The sequence below is a fragment of the Entelurus aequoreus genome, linkage group LG14 (assembly GCF_033978785.1).
Source record: "Entelurus aequoreus isolate RoL-2023_Sb linkage group LG14, RoL_Eaeq_v1.1, whole genome shotgun sequence".
NCBI lineage: Eukaryota > Metazoa > Chordata > Actinopteri > Syngnathiformes > Syngnathidae > Entelurus > Entelurus aequoreus.
The window spans coordinates 43,659,743-43,683,739 of NC_084744.1; the positions used below are offsets into that span (position 1 = coordinate 43,659,743).

The 23,997-nt window shown below is 38.8% G+C and overlaps 1 protein-coding gene across 5 annotated transcripts in view; it reads right to left on the reverse strand.

Moving 5' to 3' along the window:
* Positions 1-23,997, reverse strand: part of LOC133664922 (dedicator of cytokinesis protein 9-like) — a 270,243-nt gene that overhangs the window by 98,656 nt on the left and 147,590 nt on the right. For all 5 annotated transcript variants that reach the window (XM_062069950.1, XM_062069949.1, XM_062069946.1 and 2 more), the window contains exons 3-5: positions 18,055-18,144; positions 9,665-9,747; positions 8,989-9,058 (exon numbers count right to left, since the gene is read on the reverse strand). In XM_062069950.1, coding sequence (XP_061925934.1) covers positions 8,989-9,058; positions 9,665-9,747; positions 18,055-18,144 — 243 coding nt within the window. The remainder of the gene's footprint in view (positions 1-8,988; positions 9,059-9,664; positions 9,748-18,054; positions 18,145-23,997) is intronic.

A 23,997-nucleotide genomic window follows, 5' to 3' on the forward strand; every position in this document is an offset into this window, starting at 1 on the left:
GACAAAAAGGGGAAGTTTCAATACTAGTATAGCACTATGCTCGGTCTATAAACATATTTTCTGATTTTTGGCTTTTTACCTAATAAAAAAAATAAAAATACCAAAGCGGTCCCCTGCATTTTTAGAGGAAAAGTGTGGACATCCCCTAAATTTGCTTCTGCTCCTCTGGAAAGACAGAAAAAACAGTTTGTAGTTCCCTTTATTACAACTTCACTTATCACGTAATTAGGCGCGGATTGCCGGACTGTGTATGGCGGTGCTGCTCCGTGGCGGTGGCGGTTTCGTTCCGCAGCCATTACGCATTCAGTGCAAACCCGGGGTTAGTGTTTCACAAGAGCTGGATCGGTTTCGAAGACAGCTTCTAAAACTTGTAGCTCTCCTCCTTGTATTTAGGCTAAAAAAGACAACATTCTGGATAATTTGTCTCAAATTCCAGAGGGCCCGCTTCGGGAAAAGCCTTATCCCTGCAGCTATAGCCGCCCTAAACAGCAGGCCCGGCCGACCTGTCTGACAAGCCTGTAAATGTGTTGGTCATGTATGATGTCTTTTTGTTCGTGATGTGTAATGTCTATTGTTTAAATGTACGGCAGTGAAAAAGAATTTCCCCAAAACGGGGACCAATAAATCTAAATCTAAATCTAAAGTAGTCTGTAGCTGCGTTTCCATTACCCCTAGAAATGTGCAAAACTCTAATATCGTAATAAGAAACTGGTAATGGAAACACCCATATTTTGAAACCTCTCAAATATCACTGAAACATTTTTGTGCTCTCATTAGGAGGTTTTTGAGATGTTTCGATATTCAAGGGTTTCGCAAAAGCATGATGGAAACACTTTTTCCGTTTTTAGAGGTCACTTAAACACAGATGCAGACTGGTCGTCTTGGTCTCCCTTCCCATTGGTCGGTCGGGGGGAGTGACGGGGCACCGCCGCACCGGGCCATCTCGCGGATCCCTTCCCGGGAATAGAGGCTAACACGCAGGCTCAGAGAGCCCCACATGCCGGAACAATGTCAAAGGAGCCCTAAGGACGTAACCTCTAAGCAATCACTCGCTGCCTTTGTCTTCTACTGACATCACAGCAACAGCGGTGGCTGCAATATTTTCTTCAAAGTGGAGTCACGTGGGATGAGATTTTACGAGAATTACAGTTCATGACACAAGGCAAGGCAAGGCAACTTTATTTGTATAGCGCTTTTCATACACAAGGCAGACTCAAAGTGTTTCACAGACAACAAAGTGAAATGAAAGAAAATAAAAGCAAAATTAAAATGCAGACAATAAAAATAAAAACAGTGCAGACGTTAAAAGTTAAAAGATTAAAAGATTTAGCTGAAAGCTAAGGTGAACATAAAAGTCTTCAGTCTAGTTTTAAAAGTAGTCAGAGTTGGGGAAAGTCTGACATCTTCAGGAAGTTTATTCCAGCTATGTGTTGCATAGTGACTGAATGATGCTCTCCCTTGATTTGAGTTTACTCTTGGAACCGCTAACAGATTGGTCTCAGAAGATCTTAGTGATCTAGAGGGCTTATATAGTGGGAGCATATCAGTGATATACTTCGGCCCTAGACCATGTAGTGATTTATATGTGAGCAGGAGGATTTTGAAATCAATTCTCTGATGTACAGGGAGCCAATGTAAGGATTTAAGAATTGGTGTAATGTGCTCACATTTTTTGGTCTTTGTTAGAACTCTAGCAGCAGCGTTCTGAACAAGCTGTAGCTGCCTGACAGTTTTTTTGGGAAGACCTGCAAGGAGACCATTACAATAGTCTAGCCTACTGGTAATAAAGGCATGTACAAGTTTTTCAAAGTCTTGAGCTGACATGAGCCCTGTAAGTCTTTTTACATTTTTGAGGTGATAGTAGGCCGATTTTGTTACTGATTTGATGTGACTGTCGAAATGTAAATCAGAATCTAAAATAACCCCAAGATTTCTGGCTTTATTTGAGGTTTTCAGGGACAGTGATTGAAGGTGTTGGACGACTTTAAACCTTTCTTTTTTAGCACCAAAAACAATTATCTCAGTTTTATCTTCATTTAGTTGTAGGAAATTTTGGCACACAACACACCCTTTAAAACCTATAAAGGCTTAGTTGGCCACATGCGTGGACAGCACCTTTTAGCTTATTTCCAAAATTGTGTACACTACTGAATTTGGGTCTTATGGCCGCTTATGTGGACATTTATACTGCTATCTGGTGGTGTCAGAAGAGTATAACATACAATGGAATTTGGCAAAAAAAAGTGTAAAAATAAGAATTAGCATGTCACTAAACATGAAGTACACATTTGTGTACTTATGGACTAAGTACATCATATCAAAAGATGATTCTTAGTTTTTATTCTAATTAGGGTCAAATAAGCCCAAATAGCAAAGAGAAATAAAAAAAAGCATGTAAACAAACAGCTTGGGCCTTAAGAGGTTTATTAATGGAAATACTTACAAGTTGTACTTGGAAATTTTGCTTTTATTTTGCGGAAAACTGCAATGGAAACGCAGCTATTGATGGCTCTCACGAAGTCTGTTGAGATTACTAGATTTCTTGTTGTTGAAGGGAAAAACAAATGTGATGTGTCTGTGAAATTAATAAGCTGCTGTATGCTTAAAATGAGCAAAATATGTAAATATTGCATGTTATTATGAATGTGGGGCAGCACGGTGGCACAGGGGTTAGTGCATGTGCCTCACAATACGAAGGTCGATCCTGGGCTCGGGATCTTTCTGTGTGGAGTTTGCATGTTCTCCCCGTGACTGCGTGGGTTCCCTCTAGGTAATCCGGCTTCCTCCCACCTCCAAAGACATGCACCTGGGGATAGGCCCCTCCCACCTCCAAAGACATGCACCTGGGGATAGGTTGATTGGCAACACTAAATGGTCCCTAGTGTGTGAATGTGAGTGTGAATGTTGTCTGTCTATCTGTGTTGGCCCTGCGATGAGGTGGTGACTTGTCCACGGTGTACCCTGCCTTCCGCCCGAATGCAGCTGGGATAGGCTCCAGCACCCCGAAAGGGAGAAGCGGTAGAAAATGGATGGATTGATTATGAATGTGTCTCTTACTACATTATATTTATACTTACATAGTGTCTTTATAGGCGGAATGGAACGACTTCCATTGGCTCCATTGTTTGCTCGCGTTTATTTACGAAATGGAATGCATGAAGGATTGTGAATGATGGGAACAATTCTCAAAAAAGTACAGTTCCCCTTTAAGTGTCACTATGTTTGAGCTGGGTTAACAACAATGCATCCAAAAAAGGTTGGGTCCTGTTGCAATATTCAAAACTAAACTATATTTTGCGACAAAAACACTACTCTTTTACCATAATTACTAAGTAGTGTGTGTGAGTTAGTTAGGGTTATGTCATATCATTGTTATGAAATTCTTTCAGAAAAACAAACCTCCCACCAAATGTCCACTTGTCCATGCATTTTACCTCGTTGGCTTCTTGTGAGAAGAGGAATACTGTATTCAGAAAATTGTTGCAGTTGGCTATTTTACTTTGGCTTTTTGTGGCTCTTTTTGTGTGACACTATATAAGAAAGTAGTAATTATATCATGACCTGGAATTGTGTTATAGTTATCCTATGTTTAAAGTCTATTTCTGTCTTAGCACTCCTTCCTTTATTCACGTTCTGGTTGCTAGGTGCGCTGATAATACACACCAGTTTCTGTTTATTGATTAGTGTCCCTACCTGCTGCTGCCACTAATCACACCTCGCTATATACCCGTTCACTCTGTTTGCTTAATGCGACAGTTTGTGTTTCAGGTTTGTTGTTTTACTTAGCTTGTTTTACTACGTGCAACTGTTACGTTGCTGTTCACACTCCTACTTAGGTTTAAGTCTATGCTATTAGCTGTGCTAAGTTAGCCTTGAGCTTCACATGCTATTTTCCAGCTGCATGGTCTCTTCTTGGAATTTGGCCTTTTTTAAAGAGTTACAAATAATTGTCTTACCCACACGCTGCTTCCTGCCTGCCCTTACGCATCCTGGCAACACGACTGTCGCGACAATGCGCCTGATTAAAAATGGTTAAGTTATGTTTACAATTGTGTGACAGTTGAGAGGGCCTTTTCAACTTGCTCAGTTACATTTTTCTAAGCAAAAAATATAACAATAATGTTGACATCCGTGATGTCCAACCCTCCCACACCATGCATGACACTGCAGAGGCCCTGAGTAGCTCCTTCAGCATAAGACTCCACAGGTCCTTTCGTTCCACAGTTATAAAACTTTACAACGCACTTATATGATTACTGTGATCTTTTTTTTTCTTGGTGTGCCACATGGGTGTTAAGATTGTGTTTTTGTTTTATTGTTATCTATATATAGTGCAATTGTTAGTTGATATGTATAACTAATTTTAGTTTTTCATATTTTACTTCTGTTACTGTATGTAAAAACCTGCACTGCAACCATATAATTTCCCCATTGTGGGTTGGGATGAATAACAGTCTATGTATCTATGCATGTATATATTTTTAAAGTGTTTACATTTTTCACAATGACTTATTATATTAAATAAAACTTGCTTGTCTTTCTGAGGAATTTCTCTGGCATTCAGGCTGTTCTCTCACCGCTGTGTCATACACACGTACACACAGGGAATACTGTATATATACACAAAAGCAGTCCAAAAGAAGCAACTGACAATTTTCAGGCTTACACATAGGATAGGATGGGATATTTACAATACCCAAAACCAGTGAAGTTGGCACGTTGTGTAATTCGTAAATAAAAAGAGAATACAATGATTTGCAAATCCTTTTCAACTTACATTCAATTGAATAGACTGCAAAGACAAGATATTTAATGTTAAAACTGAGAAACTTAATTTTGTTTTTGCAAATAATCATTAACTTAGAATTTAATGGCAGCAACACAAGTTGGTACAGGGGCATTTTACCACTGTGTTACATGACCTTTTCCTTTAACAACACTCAGTAAACGTTTGGGAACTGAGGAGACACGTTTTTGAAGCTTTTCAGGTGGAATTATTTCTCATTCTTGCTTGATGTACAGCTTAAGTTGCTCAACAGTCCGGGGGTCTCCGTTGTGGTATTTTAGGCTTCATAATGCACCACACATTTTCAATGGGAGACAGGTCTGGACTACAGGCAGGCCAGTCTAGTACTCGCACTCTTTTACTATGAAGCCACGTTGATGTAACACGTGGCTTGGTATTGTCTTGCTGAAATAAGCAGGGGCGTCCATGATAACGCTGCTTGGATGGCAATACATGTTGCTCCAAAACCTGTATGTACCTTTCAGCATTAATGGCGCCTTCACAGATGTGTAAGTTACCCATGCCTTGGGCACTAATACACCCCCATACCATCACAGATGCTGGCTTTTACACTTTGCGCCTAGAACAATCCGGATGGTTCTTTTCCTCTTTGGTCCGGACGAGTCCACAGTTTCAAAAAACAATTTGAAATGTGGACTCGTCAAACCACAGAACACTTTTCTACTTTGCATCAGTCCATCTTAGATGAGCTTGGGCCCAGCGAAGCGAAACGGCGCCATTTCTGGGTGTTGTTGATAAATGGCTTTCGCTTTGCTTAGTAGAGTTTTAACTTGCACTTACACATGTAGCGACAAACAGTAGTTACTGACAGTGGTTTTCTGAAGTGTTCCTGAGCCCATGTGGTGATATCCTTTACACACTGATGTCGTTTTTTGATGCAGTACCGCCTACGGGATCGAAGGTCCGTAATATCATTGCTTATGTGCAGTGATTTCTCCAGATTCTCTGAACCTTTTGATGATATTACAGACCGTAGATGGTGAAACCCCTAAATTCCTTGCAATGGCTCGTTGAGAAATGTTGTTCTTAAACTATTCGACAATTTGGCTCACGCATGTGTTTACAAAGTGGTGACCCTCGTCCTATCCTTGTTTGTGAATGACTGAGCATTTCATGGAAGCTGCTTTTATACCCAATCATGGCACCCACCTGTTCCCAATGAGCCTGTTCACCTGTCTTTTTTGCCACTTGTGCCAGCTTTTTTAAAACATGTTGCAGGCATCAAATTCCATCCATCCATCCATTTTCTACCGCTTATTCCCTTCGGGGTTGCAGGGGGCGCTGGAGCCTATCTCAGCTACAATCGGGCGGAAGGCGGGGTACACCCTGGACAAGTCGCCACCTCATCGCAGGGCCGCATCAAATTCCAAAAGAGCTAATATTTGCAAAAAATAACAAAGTTTTCCAGTTCGAACATTAAATATCTTGTCTTTGCAGTCTATTCAATTGAATATAAGTTGAAAAGGATTTGCAAATCATTGTATTCTCTTTTTATTTACCATTTACACAACGTGACAACTTCACTGGTTTTAGGTTTTGTATTTATTCATCAGACAACATGACAACATTTGGTTGCATGCAGACTTTTACAAACAGCAACAAACGTAAAATGTACTACAAAGGAGTGATAAGCTGAGGATGTCGTTGTGGCTTGTGCAGCCCATTGAGACACTTGTGATTAAGGGCTGTATAAATAAACTTTGATTGATTGATGAACAATAAACATTGCCATATTGCGCAACGATTACATTGTGTAAATATAAATATTAATAACTATCCTAATACCCATATTGCACACTAAGAAATGCAAAAATTCCACCTTAATAGCTAAAACGTGATCATTGGGTGACAACACACAAAGCTAATGTGCATGCATATGTGCGTGTTACATAGAAGCATATTTGTTTAGGTAACTGCGTGCTAAAAGCCGGAAAAGGTTGGGGTATATAGTGCTTAAAACACTACATACGCTATGGAGAGCATTTCATTGAAAGTTGTAGACGTCCTGAAAATGGTTATGGAGGATCTTTGACTAGCAGAAGGTTCATAACAATTTTGTCATATTGAGGATCTTTGACTGGCATATGTTTTTCTCAAAACTAACCAAAAACTTATTTAGATCAGGGGAGTCAAACTTGTTGAGGGCCACGTCGAAATTATGGCCGCCCATAGAGGGCCACGTTAAATGACGTGAAGGACCATGTTCGATTAGGGTCCTGGGTCACATTAAATGGCGTTAAATCATGTGGACTGGCACACCATTTATTGACGTGGCGGACAATTTTATATGATATGGCGCACAGGAGAGTGGCCGTGCCAGCAACCTGAGGGTTCCTGGTTCGATCCCCAGCTTCTACCAACCTAATCACGTCCGTTGTGTACTTGAGCAAGACACTTCACTCTTGCTCCTGATGGGTCGTGGTTAGCGCCTTGCATGGCAGCTCCCGCCATCAGTGTGTGAATGTGTGTGTGAATGGGTGAATGTGGAAATAGTGTCAAAGCGCTTTGAGTACCTTGAAGGAAGAAAAGCGCTATACAAGTATAACCCATTTACCATTTAAAAATTAGCGCTTTCTCCGCATCTGCATAAAGGATGAAAACTGCCCCTTTAAGAATGTTTAAAAGTTACAGTCTATAAAGCTTTATAATGGCGACACTGACTGATTAGTTTTCCCATGAACTGCTATTGCAAAACATATTGTGAAAGGATTGTGTTGCGTTTGGAATACGATATATTGTAGTAAAGGTGCCCACGAAAACGGTAGGGCCAAGCAACAAATACAATAACTTAAAGGCCTACTGAAACCCACTACTACCGACCACGCAGTCTGATAGTTTATATATCAATGATGAAATCTTAACATTGCAACACATGCCAATACGGCCGGGTTAACTTATAAAGTGCAATTTTAAATTTCCCGCTAAACTTCTGGTTGAAAACGTCTATGTATGATGACGTATGCGCGTGACGTCAATCGTTGAAACGGAAGTATTCGGACACATTGTATCCAATACAAAAAGCTTGGTTTTCATCGCAAAATTCCACAGTATTCTGGACATCTGTGTTGGTGAATCTTTTGCAATTTGTTTAATGAACAATGAAGACGGCAAAGAAGACGGCTGTAGGTGGGATCGGTGTATTAGCGGCCGGCTGCAGCAACACAACCAGGAGGACTTTGACTTGGATAGCAGACGCGCTATCCGACGCTAGCCGCCGACTGCATTGATGATTGGGTGAAGTCCTTCGTCGCTCCGTCGATCGCTGGAACGCAGGTGAGCACGGGTGTTGATGAGCAGATGAGGGCTGGCTGGCGTAGGTGGATAGCTAATGTTTTTAGCATAGCTCTGTGAGGTCCTCTTGCTAAGTTAGCTTCAATGGCGTCGTTAGCAACAGCATTGTTAAGCTTTGCCAGGCTGGAAAGCATTAACTGTGTAGTTATAGGTCCAGGGTTTAATAGTATTGTTGATTTTCTGTCTATCCTTCCAGTCAGGGGTTTATTTCTTTTGTTTCTATCTGCAGTTAAGCCCGATGCTATCACGTTAGCTCCGTAGCTAAAGTGCGTCGCCGATGTATTGCCGTGGAGATAAAAGTCACTGTGAATGTCCATTTCGCGTTCTCGACTCTCATTTTCAAGAGGATATAGTATCCGAGGTGGTTTAAAATACAAATCCGTGATCCACAATAGAAAAAGGAGAGAGTGTGGAATCCAATGAGCCAGCTTGTACCTAAGTTACGGTCAGAGCGAAAAAAGATGCGTCCTGCACTGCACTCTAGTTCTTCACTCTCACGTTCCTCATCCACGAATCTTTCATCCTGGCTCAAATTAATGGGGTAATCGTCGCTTTTTCGGTCCGAATCGCTCTCGCTGCTGGTGTAAACAATGGGGAAATGTGAGGAGCCTTTCAACCTGTGACGTCACGCTACTTCTGGTACAGGCAAGGCTTTTTTTTTATCAGCGACCAAAAATTGCGAACTTTATCGTCGATGTTCTCTACTAAATCCTTTCAGCAAAAATATGGCAATATCGCGAAATGATCAAGTATGACACATCGCATGGATCTGCTATACCCGTTTAAATTAAAAAAATTAATTTCAGTAGGCCTTTAAATGTGTCGTACCCCTTGCAACTTTTTAGCGACATTCTCTTTTCACAGCAAATGTTCCTCACAGCGAAACTTACCTCGTCTTTGTCAACATCCTCGTCTACTTCAAAGACATGGACCGCCAGTTTTTCAGGCCTGGACACTTTGCTGTAAATTAGATAATGGATGTATATAATTAGGCCCGCATTGAACATACCACATCAAACATAGATGCAAATGTTAAAGGCTATTAATTTTGTTTTTAAATAGAATCACTTCGAGGTGGTCATTTAAAAAACAATATTTTGATGGTATGCAGCTGCCTCACATCAGTCACAACTAGGCAGGCTGTTTTGGTAAATGCATTTTCCAACTAAGACTAATCATGGAAACATGCAAGGGTGTCCGCTGAGTACCTTCAAGAACGACTTGGAAAATTAAATGTGAAGCTTTTAACAGGCAACACACGTCACAGGGTATTGTTTTAACTTCCCGACTGTCTGCAGAGCGTCAACGTGAAGGTCATCAACATTGCATTGACCGAAAATGAACGTAAAAAAGATAGTCTTAAGGGAAGAGGCAGGGCCTGATGACACAATATACAGACAATGAGGGTGGTGTCCACTTGCTGCAGTCAGAAGGTACGCACAGTTCCATAAATAGGAAACTGTTTCAGTATTATTGTGTCTTTGTAATTACACAACAGTGACATTGTGTCAGCCAGGAAAACACACAATAACACATAAGATAGCAGCTTGAGTATTAAAGACTTACTTTGGAAGCTGCCTGAAGTCTCCAGAATAAGCTTCATACTTGTAGTTGACAACATGCCAGTCGGTCTTGTAGGTTTTAATGCACTGAGAAGGCAGAGTGAAAGCTGATTACAAACACTAATAATATACTGGCGGACATAATAACATGCTTAAAAATAAGAGTGCCAGACAGCACGCTAGAACTGTAATCATTGTAATTAATTACATGCAATTGTCAAAATAAACAAACCGGTCTTTCCCTAAATTCGTAGTGACTATAATAGACCAAAGATCCCTTTTTTGGAGGGTATATCATTCAATCTTCTGTTAGCCATTAATTAAAATCCACAGATTTGCAATGCAATTATGATTAAGAACTGAATTAAGTTACAATGATCATCAGATATATTTACTAAGTTCAGCATAGGGCTGGGTGATTATATGATCCAGGGTTCGTACACCTTATCCATGGGCAAATTCAAGCACCTTTTAAGGACTTTCAAGATCAATTTTCCAGTTTTTACAGTAGCCTTCAAAAGGCGAAAACTAGTGTGAATCAATCCATAGCCTTGTTGTTTAAAGTCACCAAATGCTGTCTGTAGGAAAAATACGGAAAATCTGCTAAAAGCTAAGCCTAACATTGAAGCAGCAGTTATCATGAACTGAATGGGGCATAGAAAATGAAGCAGTGTGACTATTCAATGTCATTGGTGTTTGCAAACGTGTCTCCATTTGTGTTGTTTTTCTAATTTCTTGTTCTTTTTCTTACTTACAGCACTCAATGACATGGAACAGCACGGATTGATTCACACCGTATTTGTGCTTGTCAACTGCATAATGTGATATAAATACACGCACCCTCAAAATGTCAATTTCACTCATTTATTAACAAAACTGTTCCACATTAATAGAAGGATAATAAATTAAAGGAAAATATTGTGTCTGTTTCACAACACCTCAGTCACCTTTCATTAAGCACATCTAGCCTTATAATGTCTTTACGACATGTCCAAAAAGGTGTAGAAAGAAGCAAATCTTATTCAACCCTACACCTTTACTACTTCATAGCAATTACTAACACATGCGGGTGGTCTGATACATTGTAAATACTGCAATCACAAGACAGGGAAAAGGGTTTGCATGAATCAGAAATGAGGAAAAGGAATCAGTGTTCTCATTGTTCCACCTCAGTTTGACATCCCCCAGCAAAGCCAAATGGGAGTTCTCTCTCCCTTTCTCGGAAAAAGGCATCTGTTCAAGGACTAAGTAAAAGATAGGAGCGGCTTGCTGATGTTTGCTCAACAGATATTTTACAACGCCGCTGCAGATGAAGTGCAACTTAATCCAGAGAGCAGCGCTGAGTGGATCTTTCCAGCTGTCCTCACGACTGTGTCAAGCAACACCTGACTCTTAACACTGACCTTTGCTCTGGTTTGTTAACTGATCAAACATGCTATAATAACTCATTTACAGAGGAACCTCCATTTACAAACCCTTCATTGTACAAACTTTTTGATTTACTTCAAAGTGCTCAGTGCTTTTTTAATGTTATTTTAGCCTTCTTACAGTGTTTTCCTAGTTTTGCTAGCTCAATATAAATCTCAGTTCAGTTTCAGTTCAGTTGGAACATGCATACCTCCAATGTAATGCATTACATATTTCCAGTTGTTTCATTACAGCACGTCCGAAAAGGAGTAGGAAGAAGCTGTGCTTATTTAATCCTACCCCTTTTCATACCATAGCAATTTTATCCTATTTCCTTGTTCTCTGAAACAAATAAATAATAAATTAATGATATACCATGATAAGTAAACAAATATTAAATACATAAATAATCATTATTACAAAAGAGAAAAAAAGGGTTGAAGATGTTCATCATAATTCTTTTCTGTGTACTTTGTGAACACTTGTAGTTTGAACAGTCTCTTAAACTGAATCATATTGGTGCTTTGTTTAATTTCTATGCTTAAATGAATCCATTCCATCATTTAATTCCACATACTGATCAGCTAAAGGTTTTAAGTGTTGTACGTGCATACAAATGTTTTTAAATTAGATTTTCCTCAAAGGTAAAATTTCTCCTCTTTTGGTGAGAAGAATTGTTGTACATTCTTGGCTAGCAGGTTATAGTTTGCTTTGTACATCATTTTAGCTGTTTGCAAATGCACCAAATCGTTGAATTTCAATATTTGTGATTCAATAAATAAAGAGTTTGTATGTTCTCTATATCCAACATTATGTATTATTATAACTGAATTTTTTTTGTAACACAGTTAGTGAATGAAGTGCACATTTGTAGTTATTTCCCCATATTTCTGCACAATAACTCAGATATGTAACACTAGTGAGCAGTAAAGACTATAAAGTGATGTTTGGTCCAGAAAATGTTTTGCTTTATTCAGTATTGATGTGTTTCTTGCTACTATATGTTGTATAATTTTTACATGAGATTTCCAATTCATTTAATCATCTATTATTACACCCAAAAATGTGTTTTATTTTACCCTTTCAATGTCTATTCCGTCTATCTGTATTTGTGTTTGACTTTCTCTTCTACTGTTACCAAATAGCATTATTTTAGCAAACTAAAGCAATGGACAAGCAATTATTTTGAAACATTCCGGAAGTATCCACAGCGATGTCCACACTGCCACCACCCTGCCTCAGCTTCTTTCCACTGCACGCCAAGAAGATTAACCCACAAGGTAAAATGGATACATTTTTGGTTCCTCATCGTTGTTGTGACCTGGCTTGAAGTCAAGGAGTTTTGTGATTTCAAACTTAGTGCACCACAGGGCTGGTGACAGTGTGTGTGCGTGTCGGCATGGCGGATGCACACAAGGAGGACAGTTCAGTTGGTTGTTGTTTTGGACTTGTTGTTAAATAGAAAGTCATCACCCCATCGTTACGTTTGTTTGTATACAGTACTGTATAAAGCTGTATATTGTGTTCCAAGTGTAATAGCTTTTTACTAAAATATGGACTTTTCTTGAGGCTAGAACATATTGTTCATGTTAACATTGTTTCTTATAGAGATTTGCTTAAACATACAAAGTTATTTATTTCAAAATCTTGTTAAAGAACCAATTCGTAAATGGAGAAAATATTATATATTATATATATATATGTATATACATATATATATATATATATATATATATAGAGAGAGAGAGATAATAATATTATAATTTATATTAATATTATATTTAAGTTAAAGTGGCTATTTGCAACATTTACACAGATGCCTAGAGTGCGGCAACTTTCCAATGTATTTTACACAATATATCTTACGGCTTCTCGTAAGTTATGACGTGATTACGTACGCATTAGCTTTAGGTGTGATTAGCTAATAATAGCAATTTGAAGAGCTTGCGTTAGTTGTCATAGAATGTATGTTCTATCAAAACAACAACGTGACTGCGAATTGTTTGTTGCTTCTCTTCGAGTGCTTTTGTATGTGTGTATAAGTGTATGTGCTGGTGCACGTACTTGTTGACAAGACCGGCCAGGCAAGTGACCGCCGGAGAAACCAAATGATTTTATTGGGGCCTGTGAAAATGTTATGACATCCATCCATCCATTTTCTACCGCTTATTCCTTTCGGGGTCGTGGGGGGCGCTGGAGCCTATCTGACATAAACTTTGTAATTGTAAAGAATTTGTTGTTCTTGTTATAATTTTTGCTTTTAAAAATGTTACTGTGAGGAAGTTGCAAACAGCACCTTTAACTTTATGATGTAAGTGTTTTGTTTTTGTCCAAAGAACGATTTACTGGTACTGCTGTCTGATAAAAATTGAAATACATTATATCATCAAATGTACAGCCAGTCAAGGTAACGCATTCAACCTGAAAATTGTTTTTTTTTCTTTCCTAAACTATACGAATATAACAATCATACTGTAAGTTCAGAAAACACATCATAGCTTTCTGGTCTTTATGGTGAACAAAGCTACCGTTATCATGCAAGCATCCTACTCTGAAGACATTAAAACCCTTAGAAAATATTATTTTTGAGTTATTTGAATTAAGTACCGTATTTTTCGGACTATAAGTCGCAGTTTTTTTCATAGTTTGGCCGGGGGTGCGACTTATACTCAGGAGCGACTTATGTGTGAAATTATTAACACATTACCGTAAAATATCAAATAATATTATTTAGCTCATTCACGTAAGAGACTAGACGTATAAGATTTCATCGGATTTAGCGATTAGGTGTGACAGATTGTTTGGTAAATGTATAGCATGTTCTATATGTTATAGTTATTTGAATGACTCTTACCATAATATGTTACGTTAACATACCAGCCACGTTCTCAGTTGGTTATTTATGCCTCATATAACGTACACTTATTCAGCCTGTTGTTCACTATTCTTTATTTATTTTAAATTGCCTTTCAAATGTCTATTCTTGGTGTTGGGTTTTATCAAATAAATTTCCCCAAAAAATGCAACTTATACTCCAGTGCGACTTATATATGTTTTTTTCCTTCTTTATTATGCATTATGAAAAATACGGTAGCTACGATTTATTTAAATTAAATATATATATATATTTTTTTTAACACTGCCAACATTGTTGCTAGCTCAGCATATTCTTAGCCCCCTGCTTATGTGTTTCTAAATTGAATAACCTTTATGTACAGTACAGGCCAAAAGTTTGGACACACCTTCTCATTCAATGCGTTGTCTTTATTTCCATGACTATTTACATTGTAGATTGTCACATCAAAACTATGAATGAACACATCTGGGGTTATGTACTTAACAAAAAAAGGTGAAATAACTGAAAACATGTTTTATACTCTAGTTTCTTCAAAATAGCCACCCTTTGCTCTGATTACTGCTTTGCACACTCTTGGCATTCACTCCATGAGCTTCAAGAGGTAGTCACCTGAAATGTTTCTCACTTCACAGGTGTGCCTTATCAGGGTTGATTAGTGGAATTTCTTGCTTTATCAATGGGGTAGGGACCACCAGTTGTGTGGTGGATGAGAAGGGGTGTCCAAACTTTTGGCCTGTACTGTATGTACTGAAACAGCAGATGTTTCAAATCTCATTCACACAAAAAAAGTAACCTTGCACTTTGATGTCAATAAATTACCACATTTGGAATGCTTGTGTCTTTTTTAAATCTGTAATACGTTTCATCTTAAGTGTTTCGAATTCGAGACTCATTGGCATCGCTATAAAACACAGTTAGAGAAGTACCAGATTCTACTAGATATTACTTTCTCATTCTCATCCCTTCCTTTATACACAAGCCAGATGAGAAACAACATAAATAGTTGAGTTAACAGCGTAATGATCATTAATGACTGCATTCATTTATGCAAGAGGCGGCAGAGAGTCAGACAGAGGCTACATTTCACGTGAATTAAACCGCTTTCCTGACGTTCTGTGATGTGCTACATGCATTACTGCTAATTCAAGTAACAAATTAGGTAATGACTCACATTACTGTCACAGCTTGGCTCGTGATTACGTTTCACAACCTCCTTCCCGTCTTGTGGAAAACAATTTCCACAAGACTTCTGTCTGTTTTTATTACCCTGCTCTTGAATTAGTCAACTTTTTTTTGTTTCATGAACTATCCTTTTAATGACTGGTAATATTTTGTGGGTCGGAAGGGTGCGCATGGCTGTAACCTGAGGCTATGTCTACACTAAGCCGGATAACCTCTTAAACGAATAATTATTTAGCCTAAGCCCCGTTTCAGCTACACTAAACTATCGTTTAAAGTCCCACTCCTCTGACAATTTTTTACACGGGTAAGTGCGCCGTCTATTTCTTGAATCTCCGGCTCTTAGCTTTATTGATCGTTTACAAACTGAGTTCGGAGAGGAAGTGACGCCAGAAAGACCGCACCCCACACAGGAAGTGACGTCAGAAAGAACGTGCCACAGCCTGTTTTATAATAAGGCGGTTTCGTAACTCGGAGCTAACCACTGGAAAGATGGAGGCGAGTCATCCAGACATGCCCGTGTTTCTCATATTTCTACATGTACAGACGCTTGTGGAAATCGCACATGAATACTTTAAGAGAAAGCGATTGCAGCTATTTGGGATACAACACTTCTCAGACGGCAAGGGAAATTTCGAATGTCCAGGTCAGCTGTGATTCTACTTACCGAAAAACTTTGTCCATTTGTCGAAGGCGAGACAACGAGAATGTGGGCTCCCATGTATGTGATAAAAAAGGTAGCGTGTGCTTTGTATTACCTGGCCGACGAGGGAAGACTATGGAAAACATCGAATGCATTTGGACTGGCAAAGCAGACTGTATCAGTTATTGTCCTCCATGTATGTCGCGGACTCAACGTCTAGGTCCAGAGTATATAAAGTCACCAAAAAGGAATGGACAATGAAGGTGAAGGCAAAAGAGTGAGGAGTGTCCTGACCAGATATCTAGATCCCAAGTTTGATTGATGTAAAAAGTTCTTTATCAGATTGTTTACTTTCACGTTTTTATTAAATATTTGATTTATTTATGAAGGCTCAGGTGTGATTCACTACAATAGGGCCCCACAGCACACTGGATTCCAGTTAATTGAAATACCACAACACTGGATATTGTTCAGATAAGTTACATTTAAGAACTTGCATACAAAGCAACACTGGAGGTGACTATGATGTGCGCATTTTCCGCGCATGCGTATTAGGTCGCGTTGCGCCGGCGGACGGAGGGGGAGGGGGTCTTAAACGACCATTGTGTGCGTGTGGACAAGGATAAGATTAGGTGGGATTTACCCTGGATAACTTTAGCCGGCTTAGTGTAGAAGGGGCCTTAGTTTGAAGTAGGGGTCCCAACCACTGGGCTGTGGAAAACTTTCAAAAGTAAAAAAAAAAAAAATAATTGCAAATTTTGTGAAAACGCTTTTTTTTGACAAAGGGTGTTTATTTTACTTGGAAAATATACAAATAAATTAGGCTACGGCTGCAATGACTAAACGATTAAATAGTTTGAAAAGTTTGAATTTGTATTCTGTTGTTTCAATTAATTGTTGAATGAGTGTAGCCAATTAAATGGATAAAATTGGGGCCGCATGCAGTGTCTAAATTACTTAAATGCGCAGATATACATAATATATGCGTTTTCTTTATTTTCATGACTTTTTAAATTGTAGATTGTCACATCAAAACTATGAATGAACACATGTGGAGTTATGTACTTAACAAAAAAAAAAGGTTAAGTAACTGAAAAACCAGTTAAAAACCAGCTCGGCCAAGCTCGAAGCATGTTTGATGAGGACTGTAAGATCTTAGCCTGAAGGTAAGCTGGTCTAGGACCCAGGGTCTGCATGTAGGCCAGGAACTAAACCATCACCCATGTCCACCTCGTTTCTAAGCTGGTCTAGGACCGAGGTTCTGCATGTAGGCCAGGAACTGAACCATCACCCCTGTCCACCTCGTTTCTAAGCTGGTCTAGGACCCAGGGTCTGCATGTAGGCCAGGAACTAAACCATCAGCCCTGTCCACCTCGTCTCTCAGCGAGTCTTGGATGTTTTATATTCTATCCATCCATCCATTTTCTACCGCTTGTCTTCTATATCCTAGTTTCTTCAAAATAGCCACCCTTTGCTCTGATTACTGCTTTGCACACTTTTGGCATTCTCTCCATGAGCTTCAAGAGGTAGTCGCCTGAAATGGTTTTCACTTCACAGGTGTCATAGTTTTGATACCTTCAGTGACAATCTACAATATAAATAGTCTTGAAAATAAAGAAAAGACATTGAAATAAGAAGTTGTCCATACTTTGGGCCTGTACTGTAGTTTTCGCACTACCGAGCAATAGGTCACTCTTTTTTATTTTTATCAATGCTCACATGTTAATAGTTCAATTTGATGTGCATTTATTAAGGAAAAAGAATGAAGGTTTTGACATGTAGAACATGCTTTGCTTATTTAAGCTATTTTCCCGAAAATTCGCATTTCTGCCATGAAGTGTGTTTTATCCAATTTACTCCATTAATGAAACAAACTAATCGATTGATTACTCAAATAACCCTTATCTGCAGCTCTAACTCCGACTTGTTGCTTGCTTCCATGCTAAAGCCCCATCCACTTGTGTGTTGAGTATGGAAAGAATGTATTTGTTTCGTTTTTTTTCGGATTAAATTGAAATAGGAAATTCCCAGTACTTTCAACAATGGCATTGAAGTCACTGCCATTCCTGTCTGTGGATGGTAAAAAAAAACCACACTGTGCCTGTCACCTACACATGTAAATTATCATCTTGCCTCTGGAAAATACATCCAGGGTTGTGTCAGTACTCATTTTGTGGTTTTGATTTGATAACAGAGGAAGCATTTTCTGACTATTATCTAACCAACTAGGAATTATAGTCCGTGGACTCAGAAAGGCTGGCGACAGCTGGTTTAAATGACATAAAATGACGAATAAAAGCACGTATACCTCTTGGACAAACAGACTGTGAGCCTCCTTCTCTGCATTGTCGGGCAACGTGGGGTAGAGACTCCGTCCTTGTCGCCTCAAAGTAGAAATCTGCAACAGATAGAGTCAGGTTTTCGTCAACAAAATAAAGGTCAGCAGGATATAGGATGACTCAGATTCAGTACCGAGGAAAAGATAACATTGTCTACAAAAAACGTGCTACTTACCGAATTGGACAACTAGATAAAGTAGTGTATCTCACGGCACACTAGTGTGCCGTGAGATACAGTCTGGTGTGCTGTGGGAGATTATCTAAATTCACCTATTTGGGTTAAAAATATTTTTTGCAAACCAGTAATTATAGTCTGCAAAAGATGTGTTGTTGTTGAGTGTCGGTGCTGTCTAGAGCTCAGCAGAGTAACCGTGTAATACTCTTCCATATCAGTAGGTGGCAGCCGGTAGCTAATTGCTTTGTAGATGTCGGAAACAGCGGGAGGCAGTGTGCAGGTAAAAAGGTGTCCAATGCTTAAACCAAAAATAAACATAAGGTGAGTACCGCTAAGAAAAGGCATTGAAGCTTAAGGAAGGCTATGCAGAACGAAACTAAAACTGAACTGGCTGCAAAGTAAACAAAAACAGAATGCTGGACGACAGCAAAGACTTACTGTGGAGCAAAGACGGCGTCCACAATGTACATCCGAATGACAAGACATGACAAGCAACAATGTCCCCACAAAGAAGGATAAAAACAACTGAAATATTATTGATTGCTAAAACAAAGCAGGTGCGGGAAATATCGCTCAAAGGAAGACATGAAACTGCTACAGGAAAATACCAAAAAAATAGGAGCGCAAGACAAGAACTAAAACACGACACACAGGAAAACAGCAAAAAACTCAAAATAAGTCAGGGTGTGATGTGACAGGTGGTGAGAGTACACCTACTTTGAGACAAGTGATGCATGCTTGGTTATGCTTTAAAGTCATATCCAACAATTGCGACGACGACTTTTTACTGTCAACTGAGTTTTGTTTTTTAATGATTTCTGCTGGTGGTGTGCCTCCACATTTTTTAAAGCAAAAAAATGTGCCTTGGCTCAAAAAAGGTTGAAAAACTCTGAGATAAAGTACCAGTTTCAAAAATTGCATTTTTCAGTATCTTAGCACCCACCATGAATCTGGCCATCTGCCATTGTTGCCAAGTAATCAGTATCTCAGCCCCTTTAATGTTTCCTTAAAGGGGAACTGCACTTTTTTGGGGAATTTTGCCAATCGTTCACAATCATTTATTTAATATTTAGAATGCATTCAAAAAAAACATCCATCGTCATGCCTTTCATAATGATAGTGAAATTACAAGAAAAAGTGCAGTTCCCCTTTAAAGCCTTTTGCTCACAGATAGCAACTTCAATACAAAGCCAAACTGCATTTTGTTATTATTTGTTAAAACTACTACGAACAGATAACCACCTGTTTTTCTCCATACACACAGTATTAATAATAGTGACTAATTATTTCTGTCTTAATTATCATCAACAATGATTTCTCCTGATTGAAATAAGAAGATAAAGAATCAAAATACAATATATGTAACAAAATTACCTGACATTTTCGTCAACGAATAAAAACAAGACGAAAATGTTGACAGAAACGAAATCCAATCATATTGAATGTCGTTTTGTAGATGAGTGGGACAAGTTGATACTACATCCAATCACAGCTCTTTAACAGCGTACATATGAGAGAGGGGGGGGGGGGGTAAATTACAAAGCAGTGACAATCAGATTATTTTCCTTGTGAGATAAGGAAGTTAGATAACGATAATGTGTGGATTTTTAACATGTTCCACACCGTAATATGTGTACACCTGAGAGAAAGTGAAGAAGACACATTTTATTTTTGACGCTATAAGATGCCATCAGCAGGCGAGTCATCGATAATGGCATCTACACACCTGCAAGTTAAAGCTATGTGTATTTGCTGCTTCCGGTTCTATTGTGTTCCTAAACAGATTATAATAAAAGGTATGCATCGTAAATCCATTTAGCAACACACGTACATACCTGCTTTGTCAGAGACGTAGCATAAAAAATAGAAAACGTGCCTGAAAGATATTTATTGGCATTGACCATTGTATGCATCAAACACCATTCCTGACCATAAGATCATGCTACATTTGTGTTAAATGTGTTATTCATTGTCAACTAAATGTACTTTAATTTCAGCGGATTAAAATGTTGCGTGATTTTGTTGATTAAAGCTAGACTAAAACTAAATCAATTTTGATGACTAACATTAGACTACATCTAAAATACATTTTCTCCAAAAGACTAAGACTAACATATATGAAAAACTGCTGTAAAGATGCATGCATAAACCTAGTCCAAGGATGTGTGTGTGATATACTGACAGATGAGAAGGACACATGTGGTATGTACGTTTTTTCTAGCGAGGGATTACTTTCCTTTGGTTTCTGCAAGTAATTAATTCCGTACACAAGTCTTTACATCATTGTAAAACTAACCAAGTGATCTGACCCCTCTAAATCTCTGTGCACAAGGGTGAATATACACTGTAAATATACAGTAGCTATACAAGCTTTAAGAGAGATGTTAAACGTGGAGGAGAGAATATCAATTGTGTTCTGTGTTCATCCAAGTCAGTTGAACGTGTGATTTTTTTACAAAACATTTACTTAAAGTTTGTGTCAATTTCATTTGGTTGAGCCATCTTCAACCGCATGGCAATATAGAATCATTTTCAATGTGTTTTGGATAAACCGGAGGCAGAATGTTTCGATACAACAAGCCCAGGCCAGCCTCAACACGTTACAATGTGCTTTGTGAACAAAAGGTTGTCGTCTTCGGTGTGCCAGCCAGGTTTCCTGGATGTTAGATACTAATCTTTACGACCTACGTGTTGGAAACATGGATATGAGTAAATAAATGCTCTGTAAAAGGTTTTTAAATACCCTGTGTCTGCTCATTCGTGATATATGAGCAAAGACTAGTAATCAGACTCCATGAGATATTATGGTGTTGGCACGTAGCAAATGCTACTACAGCACCGTATTCAACATTGTTGCTCATTATACCAAAATACTTAACACGCGTGTGTCCTTTGTTAATATTTTTCTAATGTTTATAGAGCAGTCGTAATGCTAACGTTTCAAATGTTTGCATTTTCTGACACAAAACAACAAAAACGTTCATTGAAACAGCCATCCTTCAACAAACTTGGTCTGTTCATTTTTTTTAAACTCGGGGTTCGTACACATTTTCCATGGCCAAATTCAAGCACTTTTTAAGAACTTTCAAGATCAAATTTCCAGTTTTTCTAGTATCCTTCAAAAGGCGAAAACCAGTGTGAATCAATCCATAGCCTTGTTGTTTGAGGTCACCAAATGTTGTCTGTAGGAAACATACGGAAAATCTGCTGAAACCTAAGCCTAACATTGAACCAGCAGTTATCATTAAATGAATGTGGCATTTCTGTAGACTATTCAATGTCATTGGTGTTTGCAAACGTGTCACCATTTGTGTTGTTTTTCTAATTTCTTGTTTTTTTTTCTTACTTACAGCACTCAATGACATGGAACAGCACGGATTGTTTCACACCGTATTTGTGCTTGTCAACTGCATAATGTGATATAAATACACACACCCTCAAAATGTCAATTTCACTCATTTATTAACAAAACTGTTCCACATTAATAGAAGGAAAATATTTTGTTTGTTTCACAATACCTCAGTCACCTTTCATTAAGCATATCTAGCCTTATAACTGTGGCTATGATAACAAATGAACAAAAAGACAAAAGTTAACTTTTTTTGCTTTCACTGAGGTAGCCAGACAAGTTAAGTAGACAACGAAAATAATAGAGCAAGAAATGCATACAACCATGTTGTGTAAAAACTACAAAATCATTCATATTAACTCAGCTCTAAATTGTGGAAAATGTTACAAATGATACATTACATGACCTTCACAGTACAAACAAGTCCAATAATGGACTAATCATTTCCATGCAATGTTCATTAAAACGACAACCTCCTGGCATGATGGACCGATGCACCACTGTCCTCTTGGGGGCGACACAGAGCCCTATATACATGACAACAACCTAATGTAAGGGCTAATGTAAGATCAAGCGTGTAGCTTTCATTTTCAAGGAAACTTATTTTATTTTTTTCCATTTTATAATTTGCCTATTGAGTCAGACTGCCGAGAAATATGATGAACATTTCCAAGCATTTCCAAGCACTTCACCCAAAATTCAAGCATTTTTCAAACCTTGAAAACACAACATTAAAAATCCAAGCATTTTTAAGGTTTTCAAGCACCCGTACGAACCCTGTTAACTGTCCTGTATAGATGGCCCCTTTGTGGTATACCGTAGAGCAGTGGTCCCCAACCACTGGGCCGCGGCCCGTTACCGGTCCGTGGATCGATAGGTACCGGGCCACACAAGAAAAAAATAAATAAAAATAAAGAAAATAAAAATAAAGAAAAAAATAATATATATATATATATATTTTTTTTTTGGGGTTATTAAAGGCCTACTGAAACCCACTACTACCGACCACGCAGTCTGATAGTTTATATATCAATGATGAAATCTTAACATTGCAACACATGCCAATACGGCCGGGTTAACTTATAAAGTGACATTTAAAACTTCCCGGGAAATATCCGGCTGAAACGTCGCGGTATGATGACGTATGCGCGTGACGAAGTCAGAGTAACGGAAGTTATGGTACCCGTAGAATCCTATACAAAAAGCTCTGTTTTCATTTCATAATTCCACAGTATTCTGGACATCTTTTGCAATTTGTTTAATGAACAATGAAGGCTGCAAAGAAGACAGTTGTAGGTGGGATCGGTGTATTAGCAGCGGACTACAGCAACACAACCAGGAGGACTTTGTAGGAGCGCTAGCCGCGCTAGCCGCGCTAGCCGCGCTAGCCGCCGACCTCACCTTGACTTCCTACGTCTCCGGGCCGCCAAACGCATCGGGTGAAGTCCTTCGTCCTTCTGCCGATCGCTGGAACGCAGGTGAGCACGGGTGTTGATGAGTAGATGAGGGCTGGCTGGCGTAGGTGGAGAGCTAATGTTTTTAGCATAGCTCTGTGAGGTCCCGTTGCTAAGTTGCTAAGTTAGCTTCAATGGCGTCGTTAGCACAGCATTGTTAACCTTCGCCAGCCTGGAAAGCATTAACCGTGTATTTACATGTCCACGGTTTAATAGTATTGTTGATTTTCTATCTATCCTTCCAGTCAGGGGTTTATTTTTATGTTTCTATATGCAGTTAAAGCACGATGCTATCACGTTAGCTCGTAGCTAAAGCATTTCGCCGATGTATTGTCGTGGAGATAAAAGGCACTGGATGTCCATTTCGCGTTCTCGACTCTCATTTTCAAGAGGATATACTGTAGTATCCGAGGTGGTTTAAAATACAAATCCGTGATCCACAATAAAAAAAGGAGAGTGTGGAATCCAATGAGCCAGCTTGTACTAAGTTACGGTCAGAGCGAAAAAAGATGCGTCCATCACTGCCTCTCAAGTCGTTCACTGTAACGTTCCTCATCTATGAATCTTTCATCCTCGCTCAAATTAATGGGGTAATCATCACTTTCTCGGTCCGAATCTCTCTCGCTCCATTGTAAACAATGGGGAATTGTGAGGAATACTAGCTCCTGTGACGTCACGCTACTTCCGGTACAGGCAAGGCTTTTTTTTATCAGCGAGCAAAAGTTGCGAACTTTATCGTCGATTTTCTCTACTAAATCCTTTCAGCAAAAATATGGCAATATCGCGAAATGATCAAGTATGACACATAGAATGGATCTGCTATTCCCGTTTAAATAAAAAAAAATCATTTCAGTAGGCCTTTAAATCAACATAAAAAACACAAGATACACTTACAATTAGTGCACCAACCCAAAAAACCTCCCTCCCCCATTCA